Raw genomic sequence first — 21,387 nt, 5'->3', positions numbered from 1 at the left:
CCATAATATGGTTGAGTTCTTCATTAGGATGGAGAGTGACATTGTTAATTCAGAAACAATGGTTCTGAACTTAAAGAAAGGTAACTTTGAGGGTATGAGATGTGAATTGGCCAAGATTGACTGGCAATTAATTCTAAAAGGGTTGACGGTGGATATGCAATGGAAGACATTTAAAGACTGCATAGATGAACTACAAAAATTGTTCATCCCAGTTTGGCAAAAGAATAAATCAGGGAAGGTAGTACATCCATGGATAACAAGGGAAATCAGGGATAGTATCAATGCGAAGGATGATGCGTACAAATTAGCCAGAAAAAGCAGCATACCGGAGGACTGGGAGAAATTCAAAGACCAGCAGAGGAGGACAAAGGGCTTAATTAGGAAAGGAAAAATAGATTATGAAAGAAAACTGGCAGGGAACATAAAAACTGACTGCAAAAGTTTTTATAGATATGTGAAAAGAAAGAGATTAGTTAAAACAAATGTAGGTCCCTTGCAGTCAGAAACAGGGGAGTTGATCATGGGGAACAAGGATATGGCGGACCAATTGAATAACTACTTTGGTTCCGTCTTCACTAAGGAAGACATAAATAATTTGCCGGAAATAGCAGGGGACCGCGGGTCAAAGGAGTTGGAGGAATTGAGTGAAATCCAGGTTAGCCGGGAAGTGGTGTTGGGTAAATTGTATGGATTAAAGGCCGATAAATCCCCAGGGCCAGATAGGCTGCATCCCAGAGTACTTAAGGAAGTAGCTCCAGAAATAGTGGATGCATTAGTAATAATCTTTCAAAACTCTTTAGATTCTGGAGTAGTTCCTGAAGATTGGCGGGTAGCAAACGTAACCCCACTTTTTAAGAAGGGAGGGAGAGAGAAAATGGGGAATTACAGACCAGTTAGTCTAACATCGGTAGTGGGGAAACTGCTAGAGTCAGTTATTAAAGATGGGATAGCAGCACATTTGGAAAGTGGTGAAATCATTGGGCAAAGTCAGCATGGATTTACGAAAGGTAAATCATGTCTGACGATTCTTATAGAATTTTTCGAGGATGTAACTAGTAGCGTGGATAGGGGAGAACCAGTGGATGTGGTGTATCTGGACTTCCAGAAGGCTTTCGACAAGGTCCCACATAAGAGATTAGTATACAAACTTAAAGCACAACGCATTGGGGGTTCAGTATTGATGTGGATAGAGAACTGGCTGGCAAACAGGAAGCAAAGAGTAGGAGTAAACGGGTCCTTTTCACAATGGCAGGCAGTGACTAGTGGGGTACCCCAAGGCTCAGTACTGGGACCCCAGCTATTTACAATATATATTAATGATCTGGATGAGGGAATTGAAGGCAATATCTCCAAGTTTGCGGATGACACTAAGCTGGGGGGCAGTGTTAGCTGTGAGGAGGATGCTAGGAGACTGCAGGGTGACTTGGATAGGCTGGGTGAGTGGGCAAATGTTTGGCAGATGCAGTATAATGTGGATAAATGTGAGGTTATCCATTTTGGTGGCAAAAACAGGAAAGCAGACTATTATCTAAATGGTGGCCGATTGGGAAAGGGGGAGATGCAGCGAGACCTGGGTGTCATGGTACACCAGTCATTGAAGGTAGGCATGCAGGTGCAGCAGGCAGTAAAGAAAGCAAATGGTATGTTAGCTTTCATTGCAAAAGGATTTGAGTATAGGAGCAGAGAGGTTCTACTGCAGTTGTACAGGGTCTTGGTGAGACCACACCTGGAGTATTGCGTACAGTTTTGGTCTCCAAATCTGAGGAAGGACATTATTGCCATAGAGGGAGTGCAGAGACGGTTCACCAGGCTGATTCCTGGGATGTCAGGACTGTCTTATGAAGAAAGACTGGATAGACTTGGTTTATACTCTCTAGAATTTAGAAGATTGAGAGGGGATCTTATAGAAACTTACAAAATTCTTAAGGGGTTGGATAGGCTAGATGCAGGAAGATTGTTCCCGATGTTAGGGAAGTCCAGGACAAGGGGTCACAGCTTAAGGATAAAGGGGAAATCCTTTAAAACCGAGATGAGAAGAACTTTTTTTCACGCAGAGAGTGGTGAATCTCTGGAACTCTCTGCCACAGAGGGTAGTTGAGGCCACTTCATTGGCTATATTTAAGAGGGAGTTAGATGTGGCCCTTGTGGCTAAGGGGATCAGGGGGTATGGAGAGAAGGCAGGTACGGGATACTGAGTTGGATGATCAGCCATGATCATATTGAATGGCGGTGCAGGCTCGAAGGGCCGAATGGCCTACTCCTGCACCTAATTTCTATGTTTCTATGTTTCTATCATTTGCTTAATAATAGTTTTCAATAGTTCCCCTATTACCTGTGTCATGATAACTCGTCTTGTGGTCCTGTTTTCTCTCCCTAACTAGTTGTTTCTTAAATGGCAGGGTTACATTTGCTACTTTCCACTCTAAGGAATTATTCTGGAAGATGTGGAATACTGTTCAATGATAACCAAATTTGTTATTACAATGCAATCAACACTTTTTATATAGGGTTTGTGTAATTTACAATGCTCTCACATATAGGGTTTTAGGCATTTTCTTTCCTTTTTAGTTCTAGAGAAGTATATGTTTTTATAGATTATGTGTCTCCTGTGTGTCTTTTTAACTTGACTTGACTTGACTCTCTGAGCAACCGCACAGGAGTTCCTATGTGTGTAAGCACAAATGGTAAATACAGTTTTTGACCTTTTTTTGACCTATTATCATCAGTTGATTGATTGATTGATAGAATTGATCCCATGGATTTATCACCTTCAGTTCTATTAACTTTTCCAATATTAATTTTTAATAATGTTTATTATTTTGTACTCTTTGGTCACTCTAATCCTGCTGTTCTCTACTATTTCTATATCTTATTCTATGGAGAGAGATGAAAAATATTGGTTTAATTTCAATGGCATTGAAATCAAACAATCTGCTTTAAGACAATTGAGCTGGGCAAGTGGCTGACGTATTGGGGGACTAGCATTTTGGGACCAGCAACCACAGTTATATTTGTTTTAAAGAAATGATGGATAAGGCCAAGGCTTGTCTATTAGTACTAATTTGGAGCAAGGCCAACTTCGATGGTTTTCGACAATGTTTGCTAAAGTTGTTTGGACTCCGTGTTTGAGGGAAAAGGAACATCCAGAAAGTGGGATGCCTTTAAAGAGGGTGATGGTGGGAGATCATGCAGGATTGAAGGAAGCTGTGACAAGCCAAAGGGTGGCTGGAGAATGGAATGATTTTAAAAGTGTGGTAGTGAGAATTTAAAGTATGCACGTGGGAGGAAAAGCTGGTGGGAGTAAATAATCCCAGATAACAAGAGAAATTGAGGCTGTTGTCAAAAATAAAAGGAGGCATGGGTCAGGTGGAAGTAACTGGGATCAAGTGTATCCCTGGTGAAATATAGTGAATTGAGGATCTTTCCTTAGAAGGAAATCAGGGTTAAATAGGAAACATGAGATAGATCTGGTGAGAAAATTAAGGACAATACAAAGACATTTATGTACATTATGGAAAAAATGTAACTAGAAAGAGAAAATAGTGACCCTCAGAATTCAGTGGTGAGTTATGTGTGGAGCTGCAGGAGATGGACAAGGTCCTCAATGAATATTTCTTCTCTGTTTTTCTCATGAAGTATAGGTAACTTGATAAATTTAATGGATATGTCTTGACATCTGTATTACAGTTGTAAGACATATGAAGATAGATAACTCTTCTGGACCTGAACAAAAATATATCCGAGGACTCTTCAGGAAGCAGGAGAATACATTTTTGGTGTCCTGCCTGAGATATATGAGGTGCTAGAAAATGGGTGGGTGGCTAATATTGAGCCTCAATTTCAGAAGGGCTACAAAGAATAACTTGAGAACAATAACCCAGTAAACCGACTATCTGTGGTTAAATGAGGGCTTCATGTTGAGGACAGGACTGTAGATCCATATGGACATCAATAAGATTATGTATGGGTGGATATCCTGCATGGTCCTGTTGCATGGAATCCAAGGAGAGCTAGCTAACTGGTAGGTAAGCAGAAGGTAGTAATCGAGGTTTGATTTTCAGATTGGAAGCTTATGTCTAGTGGTGTGCATCACTGGTTAAATTGCTGTTTGTTATCTAAGTCACTGATTTGGATGACAAACAGCAATGGGCAAGATTTGTAATGAGCCTGTTCCACTTGGGCGATTGCGGAGCATCAGTGACTGGCGCCCGTAAAACCGCCAACGGGAATTATATAGACAACATGGGAAAATGAATTAGACCAACCTATAACGAAAGATATTTGGGATGAAAGTCTACAATGTACACATCAATGCTCGTTAAATGCCAGACATTCTTTAATACAATTTAAAGTATTACATAGACTGCATTAAAACAAAATTAAATAGAATCCTCCCACATATCTCTCCTATAAATGTCAACATTTAGAGGCTAACTTAACTCATACCTTTCTAAATTGTATAAAAATCTAAAATTTCTGGACGGATATTTTTAGAATAATTTCTGAAGTTGTCAACATCCAATTGGATCCCGACCCAAAACTAATAATATTAGGAATATCAGAACAATGCCTAAAACTTACAACAAGCCAAAGAAACTTCCTTGATTATAGTATAACAACTGGGAAAAAATTAATATTAACATTTTGGAAAGGTCCTACAACTCCCACAATTAAAATGTGGATTAAGGAAATGTCGGAGACCTTACATTTGAAAAGAACTAGATTGTCTTAATTGACAAACAAGAATTATTTGTTAGAATATGGTCTCCATTTATTGACTTTTTGAGAGTGTAAATTGGTTCAGCACAGGAATGTGACTGAAGCTCGAACTCAGGATTAGATGACTAGTTATGCTTTATAACCTATGGACCTATCTCCAAAGTTGTATTATTGGTAAATCACTGCATTCTTCTTTATCGTGCCTTTTTTTTTCTCTTCTCACTTTCTATCTATATAAAAAAAACAAAAACAGAAGCAGAGTTAATATACAACTGATAAATGAGGACCACTATTATTTTGATAGTTGGATTCCCACCTATTAGCAACATGTGATTGATATACAAGAAATGTTTTTATTATGATATGCACATGCTTCTAATAAAAATATTATTTATAAAAAACCTGTCAAGTTGCACGACATACACTCTGACGTATGCTGTCCCGCGGGTAACACCCGGTTAGGGTTAAGACTGTAAAATATTCTTCCTTCTATGGAAGCTTTTACAGTTTTTTTTTATGTTTCTCCCTGGACTGCTCTTCAATCCATCTTCCCCTTTCCTCACGACCGCCTTGGTTCTCTTTTGGTAAATTCTGAAATGTTTCCAGTCTTCAAGCTTGCAGGGAACATGATAAGTCCTTTCCTGTGATCAAATACTATCAATAATTTTTTTGCCAGCTACAGCTGGGCCAATTAACCTGCTAGCATTTTTACTTGGAAAGGATATAAGCTACTTGTAAATCATGCGTTAATTGTTAATCATAGAATGTGTTAGCCATTATGCTGTCATGCCTTTAAATATAGTCTCACATTCACCATAGCTCATTCATGCCGTCGTAGTTTGCTTTAATCAGATTTAAGACCTTGGTTTCAGATTGAACTAAATCATTGCAATTTTCATATAAAAGTACATATTAATCCACAAGTAGGTAGCTCACAATGGAATTGCAGCAGCAGACTGGAGTGAGGATGAGAATCTATTGCAATTATACATTCAGTCATTCAGAGGAAAGACTACTAGCAAGCATGGGCATGGCTGAAGCAGTCAGTGACTGCAGTGGATTGGAGGTCATTGATGATAATATGAGCTGTATCAAATCCTCCTTTTCACGTCACACCTCTTCCTCACCACTTACACTGAAACAAAGTGCTGGAGGAACTCAGCAGATCAGACAGCATGTGTGGAGGGAATGGAAAGATGACATTTCAGGTCGGGACCCTTCTTCAAACTGATGGATGAATGCCCGAAAAGAAAGGCCGGGGATGGGGCGAAACCCAGTAAGTGATAAGTCGATACAGGTGAGGGGAGGGGAGAGGGTGAAGGGCAGATGGGTGGCAGAAGCACGAGGAGAAATGGAGACAAAAGGGAGTCAGACAATAGAAGTTGGGAGGTCATGTTGCAGTTGTATAAGATGTTGGTGAGACCGCATTTAGAATATTGTGTTCAGTTCTGGTCACCATGTTACAGGAAAGATATTGTCATTGCTTGAAAGGGTTCAGAAAAGATTTACGAGAATGTTGCCAGGACTAGAGGGGGTGAGCTATAGGGAGAGGTTGAGTAGGCTGGGTCTCCATTCCATGGAACGCAGGAGGATGAGGGGAGATCTTATAGAGGTATACAAAATCATGAGAGGAATAGATTGGACAGATGCACAGAGTCTTTTGCCTTGAGTAGTGGGTCGAGGGCTAGAGGACATAAGTTCAAGTAGAAGGGGAAAAGATTTAATAAGAATCTGAGGGTAACATTTCTCACACAGAGGATGGTGGGTGTATGGAACAAGCTGCCATATGAGGTGGTTGAGGCTGGGACTATCCCATCGTTTAAGAAACAGTTAGACAGGTACATGGATAGGACAAGTTTGGAGGAATAAGGACCTAGCGCAGCCAAGTGGGGCTAGAGTGGCTGGGACATTGTTGGCCGGTGTGGGCGAGTTGGGCCGAAGGGCCTGTTTCCACACAGTATCACTCTATGACTCTATAAGGAAAGAAAATAAATGAAATGTAAAGCCAGAGGGAGGGACATAAGTGGAAGTGGACAGGAAGAAGGAAGTAGAGAGAGGATATGGAGGACCTGGGGATGGGATGAGTGGGAGTTGAGCACACAGAGGGGAAAGGAGCAGAGTGACCATGCCTTGACCCATTGAGTTCAGCACTTCACTCAAGAATGCAGCATCTGCATTCGCTTGTGTCGCCAGATCAAACATGATTCTCACCTGCCCCTTCCCAATGCAAAATCAACACCCTCGTGTTTTCTTCAGTTTTATTTGCAAAATAAATAATACGTGGCATCAGATTCAGATTTCAGATTCAATTTTAATTGTCATTGTCAGTGTACAGTACAGAGACAACGAAATGCATTTAGCATCTCCCTGGAAGAGCGACATAGCAAACGATTTTGAATTAAAAAAATAATAATAAGTGTCCGTGGGGGGGGGGGGGGGGGGGGGGGGGGGGGGGGGGGGGGGGGGGGGGTGGTGATTGGCAGTTACCGAGGTACGTTGTTGAGTAGAGTGACAGCCGCCGGAAAGAAGCTGTCCCTCGACCTGCTGGTTCGGCAACGGGAGAGACCTGTAGCACCTCCCGGATGGTAGGAGGGTAAACAGTCCATGGTTGGGGTGAGAGTTTCCTTGGCGATGCTGAGCGCCCTCTGCATACAGCGCTTGCTTTGGACAGACTCGATGGAGGGGAGCGAGGAACCGGTGATGCATTGGGCAATTTTCACCACCCACTGCAATGCCTTCCGGTCGGAGACAAAGCAGTTGCCATACCATACTGTGATGCAGTTGGTAAGGATGCTCTCGATGGTGCAGCGGTAGAAGTTCACCAGGATCTGAGGAGACAGATGGACATTCTTCAATCTCCTCAGGAAGAAGAGACGCTGATGAGCCTTCTTGATCAGAGTAGAGGTATTGTGGGTCCAAGAGAGGTCATCGGAGATGTTGACTCCCAGGAACCTGAAGCTAGAAACACGTTCCACCTCCGTCCCGTTGATGTGGATGGGGGTGTGCGTGCCGTCTCTGGACTTCCTGAAGTCTACAATGAGCTCCTTGGTCTTCTTGGAGTTAAGGGCCAGGTTGTTGTAAGCTCACCATGCTGCTAAGTGCTGGACCTCCTCCCTGTAGGCCAGCTCATCGTTGTTGCTGATGAGGCCAATCACCGTTGTATCATCTGCATACTTGATGATGGTGTTAGTACCATGTACAGGTGTGCAGTCATAGGTGAAGAGGGAGTAGAGGAGGGGGCTCAGCACACAGCCCTGTGGAACGCCAGTGTTCAGGGTGAGGGTTGAAGAGGTATGCTTGTCTAATCTCACAGACTGGGGTCTGTTGGTTAGAAAGTCCAGTATCCAGTTGCAGAGGGAGGGGTCGATGCCCAGGTTACCGAGTTTGGTGATCAGTTTTGATGGTATAATGGTGTTGAATGCTGAGCTGTAATCGATGAACAGCATTCTTACGTAAGTGTCTCTATTGTCGAGGTGGGAGAGGTCGGAGTGAAGTGCCGTTGAGATGGCATCCTCCGTACTCCTTTTCTTGCGGTAGGCAAACTGATAGGGATCCAGTGTGGGGGGTAGGCAGCTTTTGAGGTGTGCCAGGACCAGCCTCTCGAAGCACTTGGTGATGATGGGGGTAAGTGCAACTGGGCGGAAGTCGTTGAGGCTTGCCGCAGTGGAGTGTTTTGGCACTGGCACGATGGAGGTGGTTTTAAGGCAAGTGGGGACAACTGCTTGGGCAAGTGACAGGTTGAAGATGTCAGTCCAGACGTCTGTCAGCTGCGCAGCACAGGCACTGAGCACGCGCCCGGGGATGCCGTCAGGGCCAGCAGCCTTACGTGCATTAGTCCTACTCAGTGCCACGTACACGTCGTAGGGGGTGAGTGTGAAGGGTTGGTGATCGGCAGGTAGCACAGCCTTGATGGCTGTCTCTAGATTGTCCCTGTCGAAGCGGCCATAGAAGTGATTAAGCTCCTCAAGGAAGGAGGCGTCGCTGGATGTGGGGGTGATGTTGGAGGGTCTGTAGTCCGTGATGGCCTGGATGCCTTGCCACATGCGTCGGGGGTCGGAGTTGTTGTTGAAGTGCTCCTCAATCCTGAGCTTATGGCAGTGCTTGGCCTTCCTGATGCCCCTCTTCAGGTTAGCCCTGGATGAACTGTAGGCTCGAGCATCGCCTGACCTGAATGCGGTGTCCCGTGCTTTCAGCAGTAGCCTGACCTCGCTGTTCATCCATGGCTTCTGATTCGGGTATATGGTCACCTGTTTGAGGGAGGTGACACTATTGATGGTGGAGTTTATAAAGTCCAGAACAGAGGATGTGTAGGAATCAATGTCCGTGTGAGAGTCAAGGGTGGCCTGGGCTGCAAACGCCTTCCAGTCAGTGTTTCCAAAACACTGCTGAAGTGTGAAGTCCGCTTCCTCTGACCAGACTTTAACTGTCCTCACAGTTGGTTTAACCCGTCTGATGAGTGGGGAGTACTTAGGGAGCAGGAACAATGAGACGTGATCAGACTGACCAAGGTGGGGGAGGGGGATGGCTTTGTAAGCTTCAGCCATGTTGGTGTAGACTTTGTCCAATGTCTTGTCTACTCTAGTGGGGAAGGATACATGTTGGTGGAATTTGGGGAGTACAGTCTTCAGGTTAGAGTGATTGAAGTCACCCGCAACAATGAAGGCTGCCTCGGGGTTGTGAGCCTGTTGTTTGCTAATGGCAGTATGCAGCTCTTTCATTGCAAGCTTGGCATTAGCATCAGGAGGGATATAGGCTGCAGTCACAACAGTGGAGGTGAACTCTCTGGGCAGATAGAACGGTCTGCATCTAACCAAGAGGAACTCAAGGTTAGCTGAGCAGTGACTCTCGATGATGGTGGAGTCCGTGCACCATGCTTTGTTTACATGCATGCAGTTAATCAAGCGTCAGATTGGGAAGATGATGGCACTTCATCTGACACTTGCATCTGCCAATTATGATCTTGCCTTTAATTGTCCAATCATTTCCATGCAGAGCCCACCTTATTAATGGGAGAGCAGCCTTCAGGTTGAAATGTTATAACAAAGCCCTGTTAGTAGTTATGTTGGAGTCAAAAATTCCTCCTGATTGATTTGAAAGAGTGCATACTTTCAACAGGATCTGTTTTATGACCCCCGGACTACCCTTGATCGAACTTGCCGGCTTTACCTTTCAATTAACGTTATTCCTTTATCATGTATCTATACAATGTAAATGGATCGATTGCAACCATGTATTGTCTTTCTGCTGACTGGATAGCATGCAACAAAAAGCTTTTCCCTGTACCTCGGTACACATGACAATAAACTAAAGGGCCTGTCGCATGTGGGCGTCATTTGCGCATCAGGCAGGTGGCCCGTGAGGATTTTGAGAATCCAAAAATCGTGTGGCTCTGCACGCTACCGCGCGTCACAGCCTACGCAACCACGCCTCACCGCGCGGCATGCGCGCGTAATGCATGCCATCCGCGCATTATGACGCGCATGTCGTGCGTCCCGACGCGTAAACGATGTCGCGTAAATGACGCGCAAATGACGCCCAAATGACAGGCCTTTAAGCTGACAATTAAGACCTGCCCAATAGTTTGACTTTCATTGCACAATGCCAGAAACTAGCCAGTTACGTCATCTCCAACTGGTCAAAACAACATTTGCAGCCTGTACAGAAAATTCTGAGTATAAAATTAATCACTGCTTCTGTCCACAAAGCAAACTAATTAATAGGATATGCCACACTGGGAATTTCCTGAGAGTATGCTGTTGGTACAAATAAAGAACGTGATTCTCTCGAACACCTTCACAGTCGCCAAAACACAGACCCTTAAATCTCCAGAAATGGAGCCCAATTTTGACGAATATGTTTTGGCAATCATTGCCATTCACCCTTTGAAATATAACTACCGAAATGCTATTGAAGTGTAGCTGTTAATATATAACACGCTGTATGCATGCATGTGCTTGCATGAGTGAATGACATCAATATAGGATTTCATATTGTAATGAATGTAAGGTCAGTTTTTGACACATTATACATTTTATTTTGTTTCATCCTTGTTTGAATGAAGTAACCTTTGCTATTTTTGTACAGCTACACAAATACTGCAATCTAGTATTTATTACAAGCAAGGTTGGTATGAAACCAAGTCTTTAAATTCACATTGGGCACATGGGCATTATGAGAAAGACCCAACATTTATCATTACACTTGTTGCTGAGATGCCCTTGAGAAAATTGTGGTGAGCCTTTTGCTTGAATTGTTACATCGAATGCAGTGCTTTTATGTATTTCAACATCAGATCCAGTAGCTGTAAAGGATTGATTATTATCATTGAAGCTTGGGCAGAAAATGACCCCTTGTGTATGTTAATAAAATATTTCCAGTGACAAAAGCCATTTATTTGTGAGGTAACTTTTTAATTTACAACTTATTGAATGCTCGTTGGAAATTTAAATACACTTCCTTTTCTAAACCGCCCAATTATATTGTAGTTTGATAGTTTGATAATAACTTTGTTGATACCATCCTTAATAATGGATCCCTGATAACAGATTGTAGACACAAAATGCTGGAGTTACTCAGCGGGACAGGCAGCATATCTGGAGCGAAGGAATGGGTGACGCTTTGGGTCGAGACCCTTCTTTCAGACTGAAGAAGAGTCTTGACCCGAAACATCATCCATTGCTTCTCTCCAGAGATGCTGCCGGTCCCGCTGAGTTACTCCTGCATTTTGTGTCCATCTTCAAATGACGTCACGCGCTTCAGACGGCTGTGTGGGTGCATGATGACGCGCGCGACTCTCGCGGGACCGTCGCGCCTCAACGCGGCGACGAGGTCGCATAATTAGCGTGCCAAGGACACGTAAGTGAGACAGGGGCTTAATTCCTTATACCACAGGAGGGTGAGGGGGTCATCTTATAGAGCCATGAGGGGAATAGATAGGGTGAATCTTTTACCTAGAGGGATGAAGACCAGAAAACATAGGGGTTGCGGTGAAGAGAGGAAAGATTTATTCGGGGCTTGAGGGGCATTTTTTTCCAAATATGGGTATATGGAACAAGCTCCCAGTGGAGGTAGTTGAGGCAGATACCATAACAACATTTAAAAGATATTTGGACAGGTACATGGATAAGAAAGGTTTAAAGGGATCTGGGTCAAATGAAGCCACGTGGGACTGGTGTAGATGGGGCATCTTGTTCGTCATGGGCAAGTTGGATAGAATGGCCTGTGTCCATGCTATATGACTGTCTCCATATCAGATATCAAGCTGTTTAAAATGTCCCCTCTTTCTGACTCCCTTCCTCACTTTCCTCTCTTTCTCTTTGAATTTTACATTTGCAACTTTCGGAGTCTTGGATTTTCAAAGATCACAGCAACTTATTTTAGAACTCAAAAGGGTCAGGTATTTTCAGCCCTTAGACAAATTTGTTCTCTAGTGGTAATGACAATGTTTTATATTTTCTTTTGCTGCATAATTACTGCTGTATTTTTGTATGGTGCCATTATATACGTGTGTTTTTCCCTCCGTCCCCTTATATCTATTCTGCATTTCTCAGCTTCTATTGAACCAACGCTTACATTTATCCTCTTTTTACTGCTATTCAGGGGAATAAGGGCAAACAATACTCCAAACAAGTTGACAAGTTGATAATTAGCGACATCATGTTATTTTGTTCAGCTAAGGAATAACATGAAACCATATAACCATATAACCATATAACCATATAACAATTACAGCATGGAAACAGGCCATCACGACCCTTCTAGTCCGTGCCGAACATGTATTCTCCCCTAGTCTCATACACCTGCGTTCAGACCATAACGCTCCATACTTTTCCCGTCCATATAACTATCCAATTTATTTTTAAATTATAAAAACGAACCTGCCTCCACCACCTTCTCTGGAAGCTCATTCCACACAGCCACCACTCTCTGAGTAAAGAAGTTCCCCCTCATGTTACCCCTAAACTTCAGTCCCTTAATTCTCAAGTCATGTCCTCTTGTTTGAATAATGCTAGTAAAACAGTTCAGTTACCAGAAGATAGACATAAAATGCTGGATCAACGCAGCGGGACAGGCAACATCTTTGGAGAGAATGGGTGATGTTTCAGGTTGAGACCCTTCTTTGGACTGAGAGTCAGGGGAGAGGGCACGTAAGGTGTGAAAGGGACAGATCATGGCAAATGGTGATCAAGGAAAGGTACAATGGTCCATTGTTGGCGGGGGGGGGGAAGGTGACATGGAGACAGGCAAATAGTAAACGTAATCACGAGGACAATGAATCTAGTCGGAGAACTAGAGTGGGGGAGGGACAGAAAGAGAGGGATCGCAAGGATTACTTGAAGTTAGAGAAATCAATATTCATACAGCTAGGTTGTGAGCTGCCGTCGGCAAAATATGAGGTGCTATTCCTTCAATTTGCATTTGGCCTCACTCTGACAGTAGAGGAAGCCCAGGACAGAGAGGTCAGTATGGGAATGGGAGGAGGAGTTAAGGTTTTTAGCAACCAGGCGATCACGCAGGTCCAGACGGACTGAGTGAAGGTGCTCATTGTAACGATCGCAAAGTCAGCGTTTGATCTCGCCGGGGATAGTACTCGGGGAGGGGGTGGTTTGGGTGGGATGGGATGAATTAACCAGGGAGTTGCGGAGTGAACACTATCTATGGAAAATGGAAAGGTATGGAGGTGGGAAGATGTGGCTGGTGGTGCAATCCCATTAAAGGTGGTGAAAATGTCAGAGGATTATTTGCTGTATGTGACGGCTGATGGGGTGGAAGGTGAGGTCTAGGGGGACTCTGTCCATGTTGCAACTGGGGGTAGGGTGAGCGCGCGCGAAGCTGCGGGATATCGAGGAGACCCGTGTGAGGGCCTCATATAACCATATATAACCATATAACAATTACAGCACGAAAACAAGCTAACTCGGCCCTTCTAGTCCGTGCCAAACACTTATTCTCCCCTAGTCCCATCTACCGGCACTCAGACCATAACCCCCCATTCTTTTCCCATCCATATACCTAGCCAATTTATTTTTAAATGATAAAATCGAACCTGCCTCCACCACTTCCACTGGAAGCTCATTCCACACAGCTACCACTCTCTGAGTAAAGAAGTTCCCCCTCATTTTACCCCTAAACTTCTGTCCCTTAATTCTCAAGTCATGTCCTCTTGTTTGAATCTTCCCTACTCTCAGTGGGAAAAGCTTGTCCACGTCAACTCTGTCTATCCCTCTCATCATTTTAAAAACCTCTATCAAGTCCCCCCTTAACCTTCTGCGCTCCAGAGAATAAAGCCCTAACTTATTCAACCTTTCTCTCTAACTTATTTGCTGAAACCCAGGCAACATTCTAGTAAATCTCCTCTGTACTCTCTCTATTTTGTTGACATCCTTTCTATAATTAGGCGACCAAAATTGTACACCATACTCCAGAATTGGCGTTCCAATCTATGATGGAAGAGGAATACCCTGCTCTCTAAAAAATGAGGACATCTCGGATATTCTGGTTTGGAACACCTCACCTTGGGCATAGATGTGGCATAGATATGAGAACTGGGACTCTTCATTCTTGGCTCCTGGGCGACCTAGGCCGAATGTTCCAGTACTGTTAACTTCCCCTTGGATATCGTGACCTCTGTTGGTTGGGCAAAACGGACAATCCAGAAAGGCCCTGGAACCAAAAGGGCTGGAAGATTGGTGTTGGACCTGCATTGTTAATCTTTCGACAGTAATTTAATGTGTTTGAAATACATTTGGTACTTTAATTTTTCAAAATCATGTTTAATTTTAGTTTCTGATTAAGTGATTGTGGAACCGAGTCCCGTGATTATTGTGAGCAGTGTGGCTGCAGAGCTTGCATGGGGTGATTGCAAGCAGTGGTTTCATCGTTCATGGCCCAGTCCATTTAGCGCTGACAGTGGTTAACCGGCAGGACTTTCTGTGTTATTGATTTGTGCCAATGGCAAAAACAAAGAGCTGGAAATTACATTTTAGATTGAGATACGAGTTAAAACCGCACTGCAGGGCAACGTCAATTTCTGAAAGGTCTGCAGGTTGTGGGGCAGAGAGAAGTAAACATCATATACATTTGATAAACAAGGCCAGATTCCCAGGCCTTTAGTGTGTGTAGGAAGGAACTGCAGATGCTGGTTTAATCTGAAGATATGCACAAAGTGCTGGAGTAACTCAGCGGGACAGGCAGCATCTCTGAGAAGGAATGGATGACGTTTCAGGATGAGGAGGGTCCCGGCCCGAAACTCCAGCACTTTGTGTCTATCCCAGGCTTTTAGTATGGTTATGCACAGGACATGTACCATATTGCAAACTTGCCTATGGGATCTCCTAATAAGATAGCCCTCAAAGGGTTAGGATGCATAGAGAATCATCAAAGGATTATGATGCATAGAGAATCATCTCTTTCAGAAGTAGGGCAGCTTCAGTTCACCTAATGCTAGGAATGGTGGAGGAGAAAAAAGTTTGGAACACTGCTCCTCTGATCTTTATTCAGATACCATGGCAAGGGAGGTGGAAACTCACACAGTCTTCAGTGATTGGGTATTCTTTTCCAATACCATGAGTGGATCAGAGAAAAAGAAGATTATTTTTTTCCATGGCTAACTATAACAGCATTTAGATGAAAAATTATCCCTTTAAGATTCATTTCACTGAGCTGTAGTTCTTCCATCAAGGCCAGCTTTTCTCGTTAATGCCCTTTCTGTTTCTCTGTCAAGTGTTCATTCTCCAGTTTTCCTTCTGCAATATCAGATATCCACTGCGCTCTGATTAGCTTTAGTGGTTACATCCACAACCTAAGAGACTAGACAAGAAAGCACAAAAAGATATATGTGTTATATGTCCACACAGAAGTGTTGACCAGGTTTATCTTCAATTCAATTTGATACCACATTAAAAAAAAATACATTCACCGCGTTATTGAATTTCTAGGCTTTTATTGTGTGTTCTTTAGATCTATTGCATCAAATGAATTAGAGTATGCAAAGTGATCATCTTGACCTGTTCTGCTACTGTTCAGGAAAGCTAAGACAATTGGTAAGTCAAAACACTGAGCCTGTTGAAGGAATTGAACCTATGATAGTTCATGCAAGAGTACAAGTGCACTGTTTCCTCAAATAGCTTCAGGTGCAAGTGAGGGAATTGCCTGGGAAGGAACAAAACCATCAATCTCACAGACAATTCCCCAGCACAACAATATGCACAAGTCCTATGGGGGAAATGCTTAGCAAATATTTAGTGACATATGAACCTCAACAAAATGTTGAAATATATAGTTTACTGAAATATATATGCAAGTTTAATGTGAATAAATGTGAGGTTATCCACTTTGGTAGCAAAAACAGGAAGGCAGATTACTATCTAAATGGCGTCAAGTTGGGAAAAGGGGAAGTACAATGGGATCTGGGGGTCCTTGTACATCAATCTATGAAAGTAAGCATGCAGGCACAGCAGGCAGTGAAGAAAGCGAATGGCATGTTGACCTTTATAACACGAGGAATCGAATATAGGACCAAAGAGGTCCTTCTGCAGTTGTACAGAGCCCTAGTGCGACCACACCTGGAGTATTGTGTGCAGTTTTGGTCCCCTAATTTGAGGAAGGGCATTCTTGCTATTGAGGGAGTGCAGCGTAGGTTTACCAGGTTAATTCCCGGGATGGCGGGACTGTCATATGCTGAGAGAATGGAGCAGCTGGGCTTGTACACTCTGTAGTTTAGAAGAATGAGAGGGGATCTCATTGAAACATATAAGATTGCTAAGGGCTTGGACACGCTAGAGGCAGGAAACATGTTCCCGATGTTGGGGGTGTCCAGAACCAGGGGACCACAGTTTAAGAATAAGGAGTAAGTCATTTAGAACGGAGACGAGGAAACACCTTTTCTCACAGAGAGTGGTGAGTCTGTGGAATTCTCTGCATCAGAGGGCGGTGGAGGCAGGTTCTCTGGATGCTTTCATGAGAGAGCTAGATGGGGTTCTTAAAAATAGCAGAGTCAGGGGATATGGGGAGAAGGCAAGAATGGGGTACTGATTGGGGATGATCAGCCATGATCCCATTGAATGCCGGTGTTGGCTCGAAGGGCCAAATGGGCTACTCCTGCACCTATTGTCTGTTGTCTATTGACTTTCCATTAGCAGTAAATGTTAATATTTCTGTATGGTTGCATGAAAAATAAAATCTTGAATAATAACTGGCCTGGTTGGATTTATGAACAGCAGTAATTTATACACTATTAGCTGATTCAGCTTGAGTGAGTAAAGAATGAAAATGATTGTAATTAAGCTGAATTCTTCACTTTAGTGGTAAATATTGCAGTTAACTGTGATCGATATATGTAATATCACTGAAATCAGGCTGCAGTGATAATTCAGCTTGTGGAATAGGTAATGCAGTGTTAAAGCAATCAGTCTCGACAGTCCTCTATTTTACAACAAACAATTAAAATTGTTATTTTACTCAACTGCATACTTTCCAGCATTAGTGGCCTTCGTATTTGACCACGGAGCTGAAGAACATATTAATTGTGGTATTGTGTATAATATTTTCTTTACCTCATGTATAAATTATAAATGGAATTTATCTTTAATCTTTTGGCATTCTCTCCCTGATATTTCCTTTCTCTTAAGATGTTCCTTCAATTTTATTATTTGAATTTAAAATAATAATATATAAAATGTCTGCATGAGGTTTCATAGTGTGTGGCATTTTATGAGGCTGTAGATCATCAGAATTTCGCTTATTTAATATCAATTCAAATATTGCTTGCATTGTTGCGATAAAACATCTTTCTTTTTGTCTTTAAAGATCCCGAATTTGCACACCTGGGTGCCCTGAAACCATTACCAGGTTAGTAGAGATGAAAACATATCAGAGAGTCATTTACATGAACAAGACTGTCTTTGATCAGTCCGATTATGCCGTGCGATTTCCCATTTGATTTTTCTTTCTTTAACACAGTGTGTGAGTTTGAAATGGGAGGACCGGAGGGAATCATTGAATCAAAGCAAATCGTCCAGGAAGGCAAGGCCAGTCCCACGGAGGCAGTTGATTGTAAATGGTTTATTCGAGCACCACCAAAATCCAAGGTCAGTGTTGTGCCTGGAGTAAGCATATTTACAAGTATTAGATGAAAATGTCCGCCTGTAATCCTTCTTGTTTTAGTGATACAGTATCCCCCTGGCTGTAGTATCTCTGTTCCTTGATTCTATCCTTTATTTTCTGGTCAATGCCACATTTAAAATCACTCTCACTTGGTATTTTTTTTATTGTGGAACTTGAACAATAGAAATAAACTATACAATAATACCTTCCAAAATAATCTGAATAGATCACCTTTAGAATTTATATTTAAAAACTATTTCCAAAATATTTTGCTTCAAGACATCAAGTTCCACACTTTTGTGTATTTGTATTAACACATTCTGTCTTGTACAATGGGGATTAACACTTTCATCCGAACCATCAGTAAATGTGTTTTCTAAGCTCACAATGCATTGAGAAAATGAAACGTGAATATCCAATCATGTTTATGAATGGTGGGCAAGAGGAAGTTGCAGCTGCTAGAAGATTACAATGTCTGTAGGTATGAATGAGATAATATGGTAAAAAATCATATTCCACTTACTTTAGTATTGATGTATATCAAATGGTGTAAACCTGGAGTTTTTATCTAATTTTTACGTGAACTTTATTGACAAGCGATGAAAATTTATTCTCTACATTACCTGAAATTATCGAAACTCCAAATGCTGTGATTTTTCTGGCAAGCGTCAAAATCTCTGGGAATTTCCTCAATTCTGCTCTGTGCTTTGCGGGAGAACAAAACTAATTACATATGTGTAGCTGTCAGTAAAATTGAAGCAGGAGACTGGGAGCAGGTCTTGGTGCTCAGGAAATTACTTTTCTGCCTATACTAACACTCACTTTGACGTTTGGACCTCCGAGTGTTGACCCAATAAATTAGGATTGTTTTTACGCCACTTTCTAACCAATGTTTGCAGATTATTTGTGGTGCACTTAATCTGTAGTTAATTAGCTAATCATTTCGATTAATTCAATATCTGCTCGGAAGAGTTACAAATCATGCATAAAGGAAAGGTGAAAAGTGGCCGTGCCAATCAGAAATACAAGGCGCACATTTAAAATAAAATGTAGCGGGTCAGGCAGTAATATAAAGATAAAGGGAGTCACTTTGTTTCAGGCCACTAACCAATATGTGGTTGAACATCTGATGATTGATGCAATGTGGGTCAGAAGTGGAAATTCTTGTACTTCCGGTGGCGCTGGTGCCAGCAGCCTCCACCTACAGCCCGGTATCTTTTTGTTTTTTTGTTTATTTTGTTATGTTAAAAGTGTATTTTTTTTGTGTTTTTGGTGTCTTTATGTGGGGAAGAGGGAGCAAGAATGCGGGGGATACCGTACTTCTGCCGCTTGCTGGTGAGGAAAACATAGACTAATATTCGAGTCGCGTCTTCCCCCCCCCCCCCCACAGCGGCCTACCTACCTGGATTGGCGCGGCCTTTCCTGCCGGGATCGACTGGAGCTCCAGCAGCGGCGGGACAGCGCTGAAACATCGCGGGGCTGGTTTCCGTCCCCTTACCAGGGGGTCGCCGTTTGGAGACCGGAGTAATCTGGACCTGCTGAAAAAGACCCGACATCATTTGAGCTGCGGGTTGCAGAGCTCCCAACGTCTTTGGCGCTGACTACAACGCGGGGTCCTGTGACTCTGCCCGGCTCGGCCAGCGGACTCGGGAGCTGCAGACTCCGGCAGCGGGAGGCGGCTGATCGGGAGGTCCGGGCCGCTGAGGAGGAGGATACTCACCGTCATGTTATGTTCGGCGTCGGCGTTCCACCAGCCCGGCGTTCCTGGGCCTGAACATCGTTACACCCGGGGCGGCGAAGGAGTTGCCTGCAATGGTGCTCGGAAGGCCCATACTATTCAATGGACACGGAGGGGAGGCTGGCTGGACTATGGTGCCTTCCTCACCTGGGTGCCATTTATGTTATGTTGTGGACTTTATGTGTTTGTGCTTTTGTTAAATTTTTAATTCAACTTCAATTTATTTTTTAATATGTTTTATTATTTATTTATTATTTATTTTTATTATTTTTCTTGTGATTTTTTTTAACGATACTGCCTGTACGGGAAATTCATTTCGTTGTCTCAAAGTGAGGCAACGACAATAAAATTTGAATACAAGAATACAAGAATACAAATTCAAGAGCCAGATGGAATGTATGTACTTGTTGAAGATGTGAAGTACATCTTTCGGGAGGTAGTTCAAAAAAGGAAGGAAACCAACCAACCTTAGCGGGCCGAATATTTAGAAATATGCTTGTTTCAGTTCCTGTGTGTAAAACAGTCGGCATAGAAAATAATTCTGAAGATAAATAGAACCTGAAGGAGAATTTTGATAATAGCTGAGCAAGAATGTAGCTGCAGTTAAAATCCTGTGGGGATTGCAAAAGAGGAAAACATAGACAGAAATAAATGGGACTGATAAATAGAGAGAGGTTGAGGCTGAAGTCTTTATTAGAATGTCATTACCATCGAAGTTCATGGTCTCTAACTGATCCTCAACCCAATTTCAACTGATCTACTGAGCTCCCCACTTTTCTGACAGATTCTTGTGCAGTTTTTTCCGTCCCTCTTCCATTAAATTCTGCAGTAATCAGCACTTCCCTGAAAAAGACCCAAAAATATCTCCTTTGACTGCAATTGCCTTATCTCCAACGGCCTTTTCTCTTCAAAGTCTTTGAACATATTGCCTCCCTGATCCAGCTCACCTTTATAATACGCCCATGTTTAAAGCACGTTTAATTATCTTTCCTTTTGACTTTATTTATTGTTTTGTGCTTATTTCATGTTATGTAGCAGTCTGAATTACATGGGTGTGGGTTCAAGCTCCATTCCTGAAGCTTTACTGCTATAGTTACACAGAAGCTGCATGTTTACATTGAAGGAGTTGCTATTGTTAAACAATGGGCTGCATGGGATCATCCCATTCAAAGCAACAGGTTCTTCTGGTGTTCAGTACAGTACTATTCCTACAATCCCTCAAACAATACCATCATATGTGGATTCTCTGCTTTACCTGGCATGAGACATTTCAGTGTACAACTTGGTGCCTGCATTTTCTTATGTATCGACAACGATCCGCGTTCCAAAAGTATTTCATTGCCTCTGTATCAATTTTATGATTCTTCAAAACATTCTTTCTTTGCGAGTCTGAAATCTCAGATTTTTCTTATTTGTTATATATATATATATATATATATATATATATATATATATATATATATATATTGTACTACCAAAAATGTAGCATAATGAATTCCATTCGCTAGATTTTTGCTGAGACCACCATCCAATAAAAACACCCTTCCAGTTTCTGTTATCTTCAGATTTATTTACTTTAGCTCCTATATGAATTTTCAAATCCTGATACCTAAATCATTGATGCAACAATGGTTCTTGAATGGAACATAGTTGGAGATGACTGCAGGAATCAAACTAAAAAAAACTCCACTATCTGTTTCCTCCCTCCTATCGAATTTTGGTTCAAGCTGCAACCATCCAATAATTCTATATTCTTTCATCTTTGCTGTCTCCTGCCCCATCTTCTCAAAAGTTTCCAAAATAAACATCATAGGCAAAATTAAACC

The 21,387-nt window shown here is 42.5% G+C and overlaps 1 protein-coding gene across 3 annotated transcripts in view; it reads left to right on the top strand.

Moving 5' to 3' along the window:
- Window positions 1-21,387, top strand: part of neto1l (neuropilin (NRP) and tolloid (TLL)-like 1, like) — a 378,731-nt gene that overhangs the window by 280,436 nt on the left and 76,908 nt on the right. For all 3 annotated transcript variants that reach the window (XM_055634882.1, XM_055634881.1, XM_055634883.1), the window contains 2 exons: window positions 17,527-17,568; window positions 17,680-17,807. In XM_055634882.1, coding sequence (XP_055490857.1) covers window positions 17,527-17,568; window positions 17,680-17,807 — 170 coding nt within the window. The remainder of the gene's footprint in view (window positions 1-17,526; window positions 17,569-17,679; window positions 17,808-21,387) is intronic.

This window comes from Leucoraja erinacea, chromosome 4, assembly GCF_028641065.1.
Source record: "Leucoraja erinacea ecotype New England chromosome 4, Leri_hhj_1, whole genome shotgun sequence".
In the NCBI taxonomy this organism is placed as follows: Eukaryota; Metazoa; Chordata; class Chondrichthyes; order Rajiformes; family Rajidae; genus Leucoraja; species Leucoraja erinaceus.
Note: the sequence above shows the minus strand (reverse complement) of the source record. Positions and strands in the feature narration are given on the sequence as shown.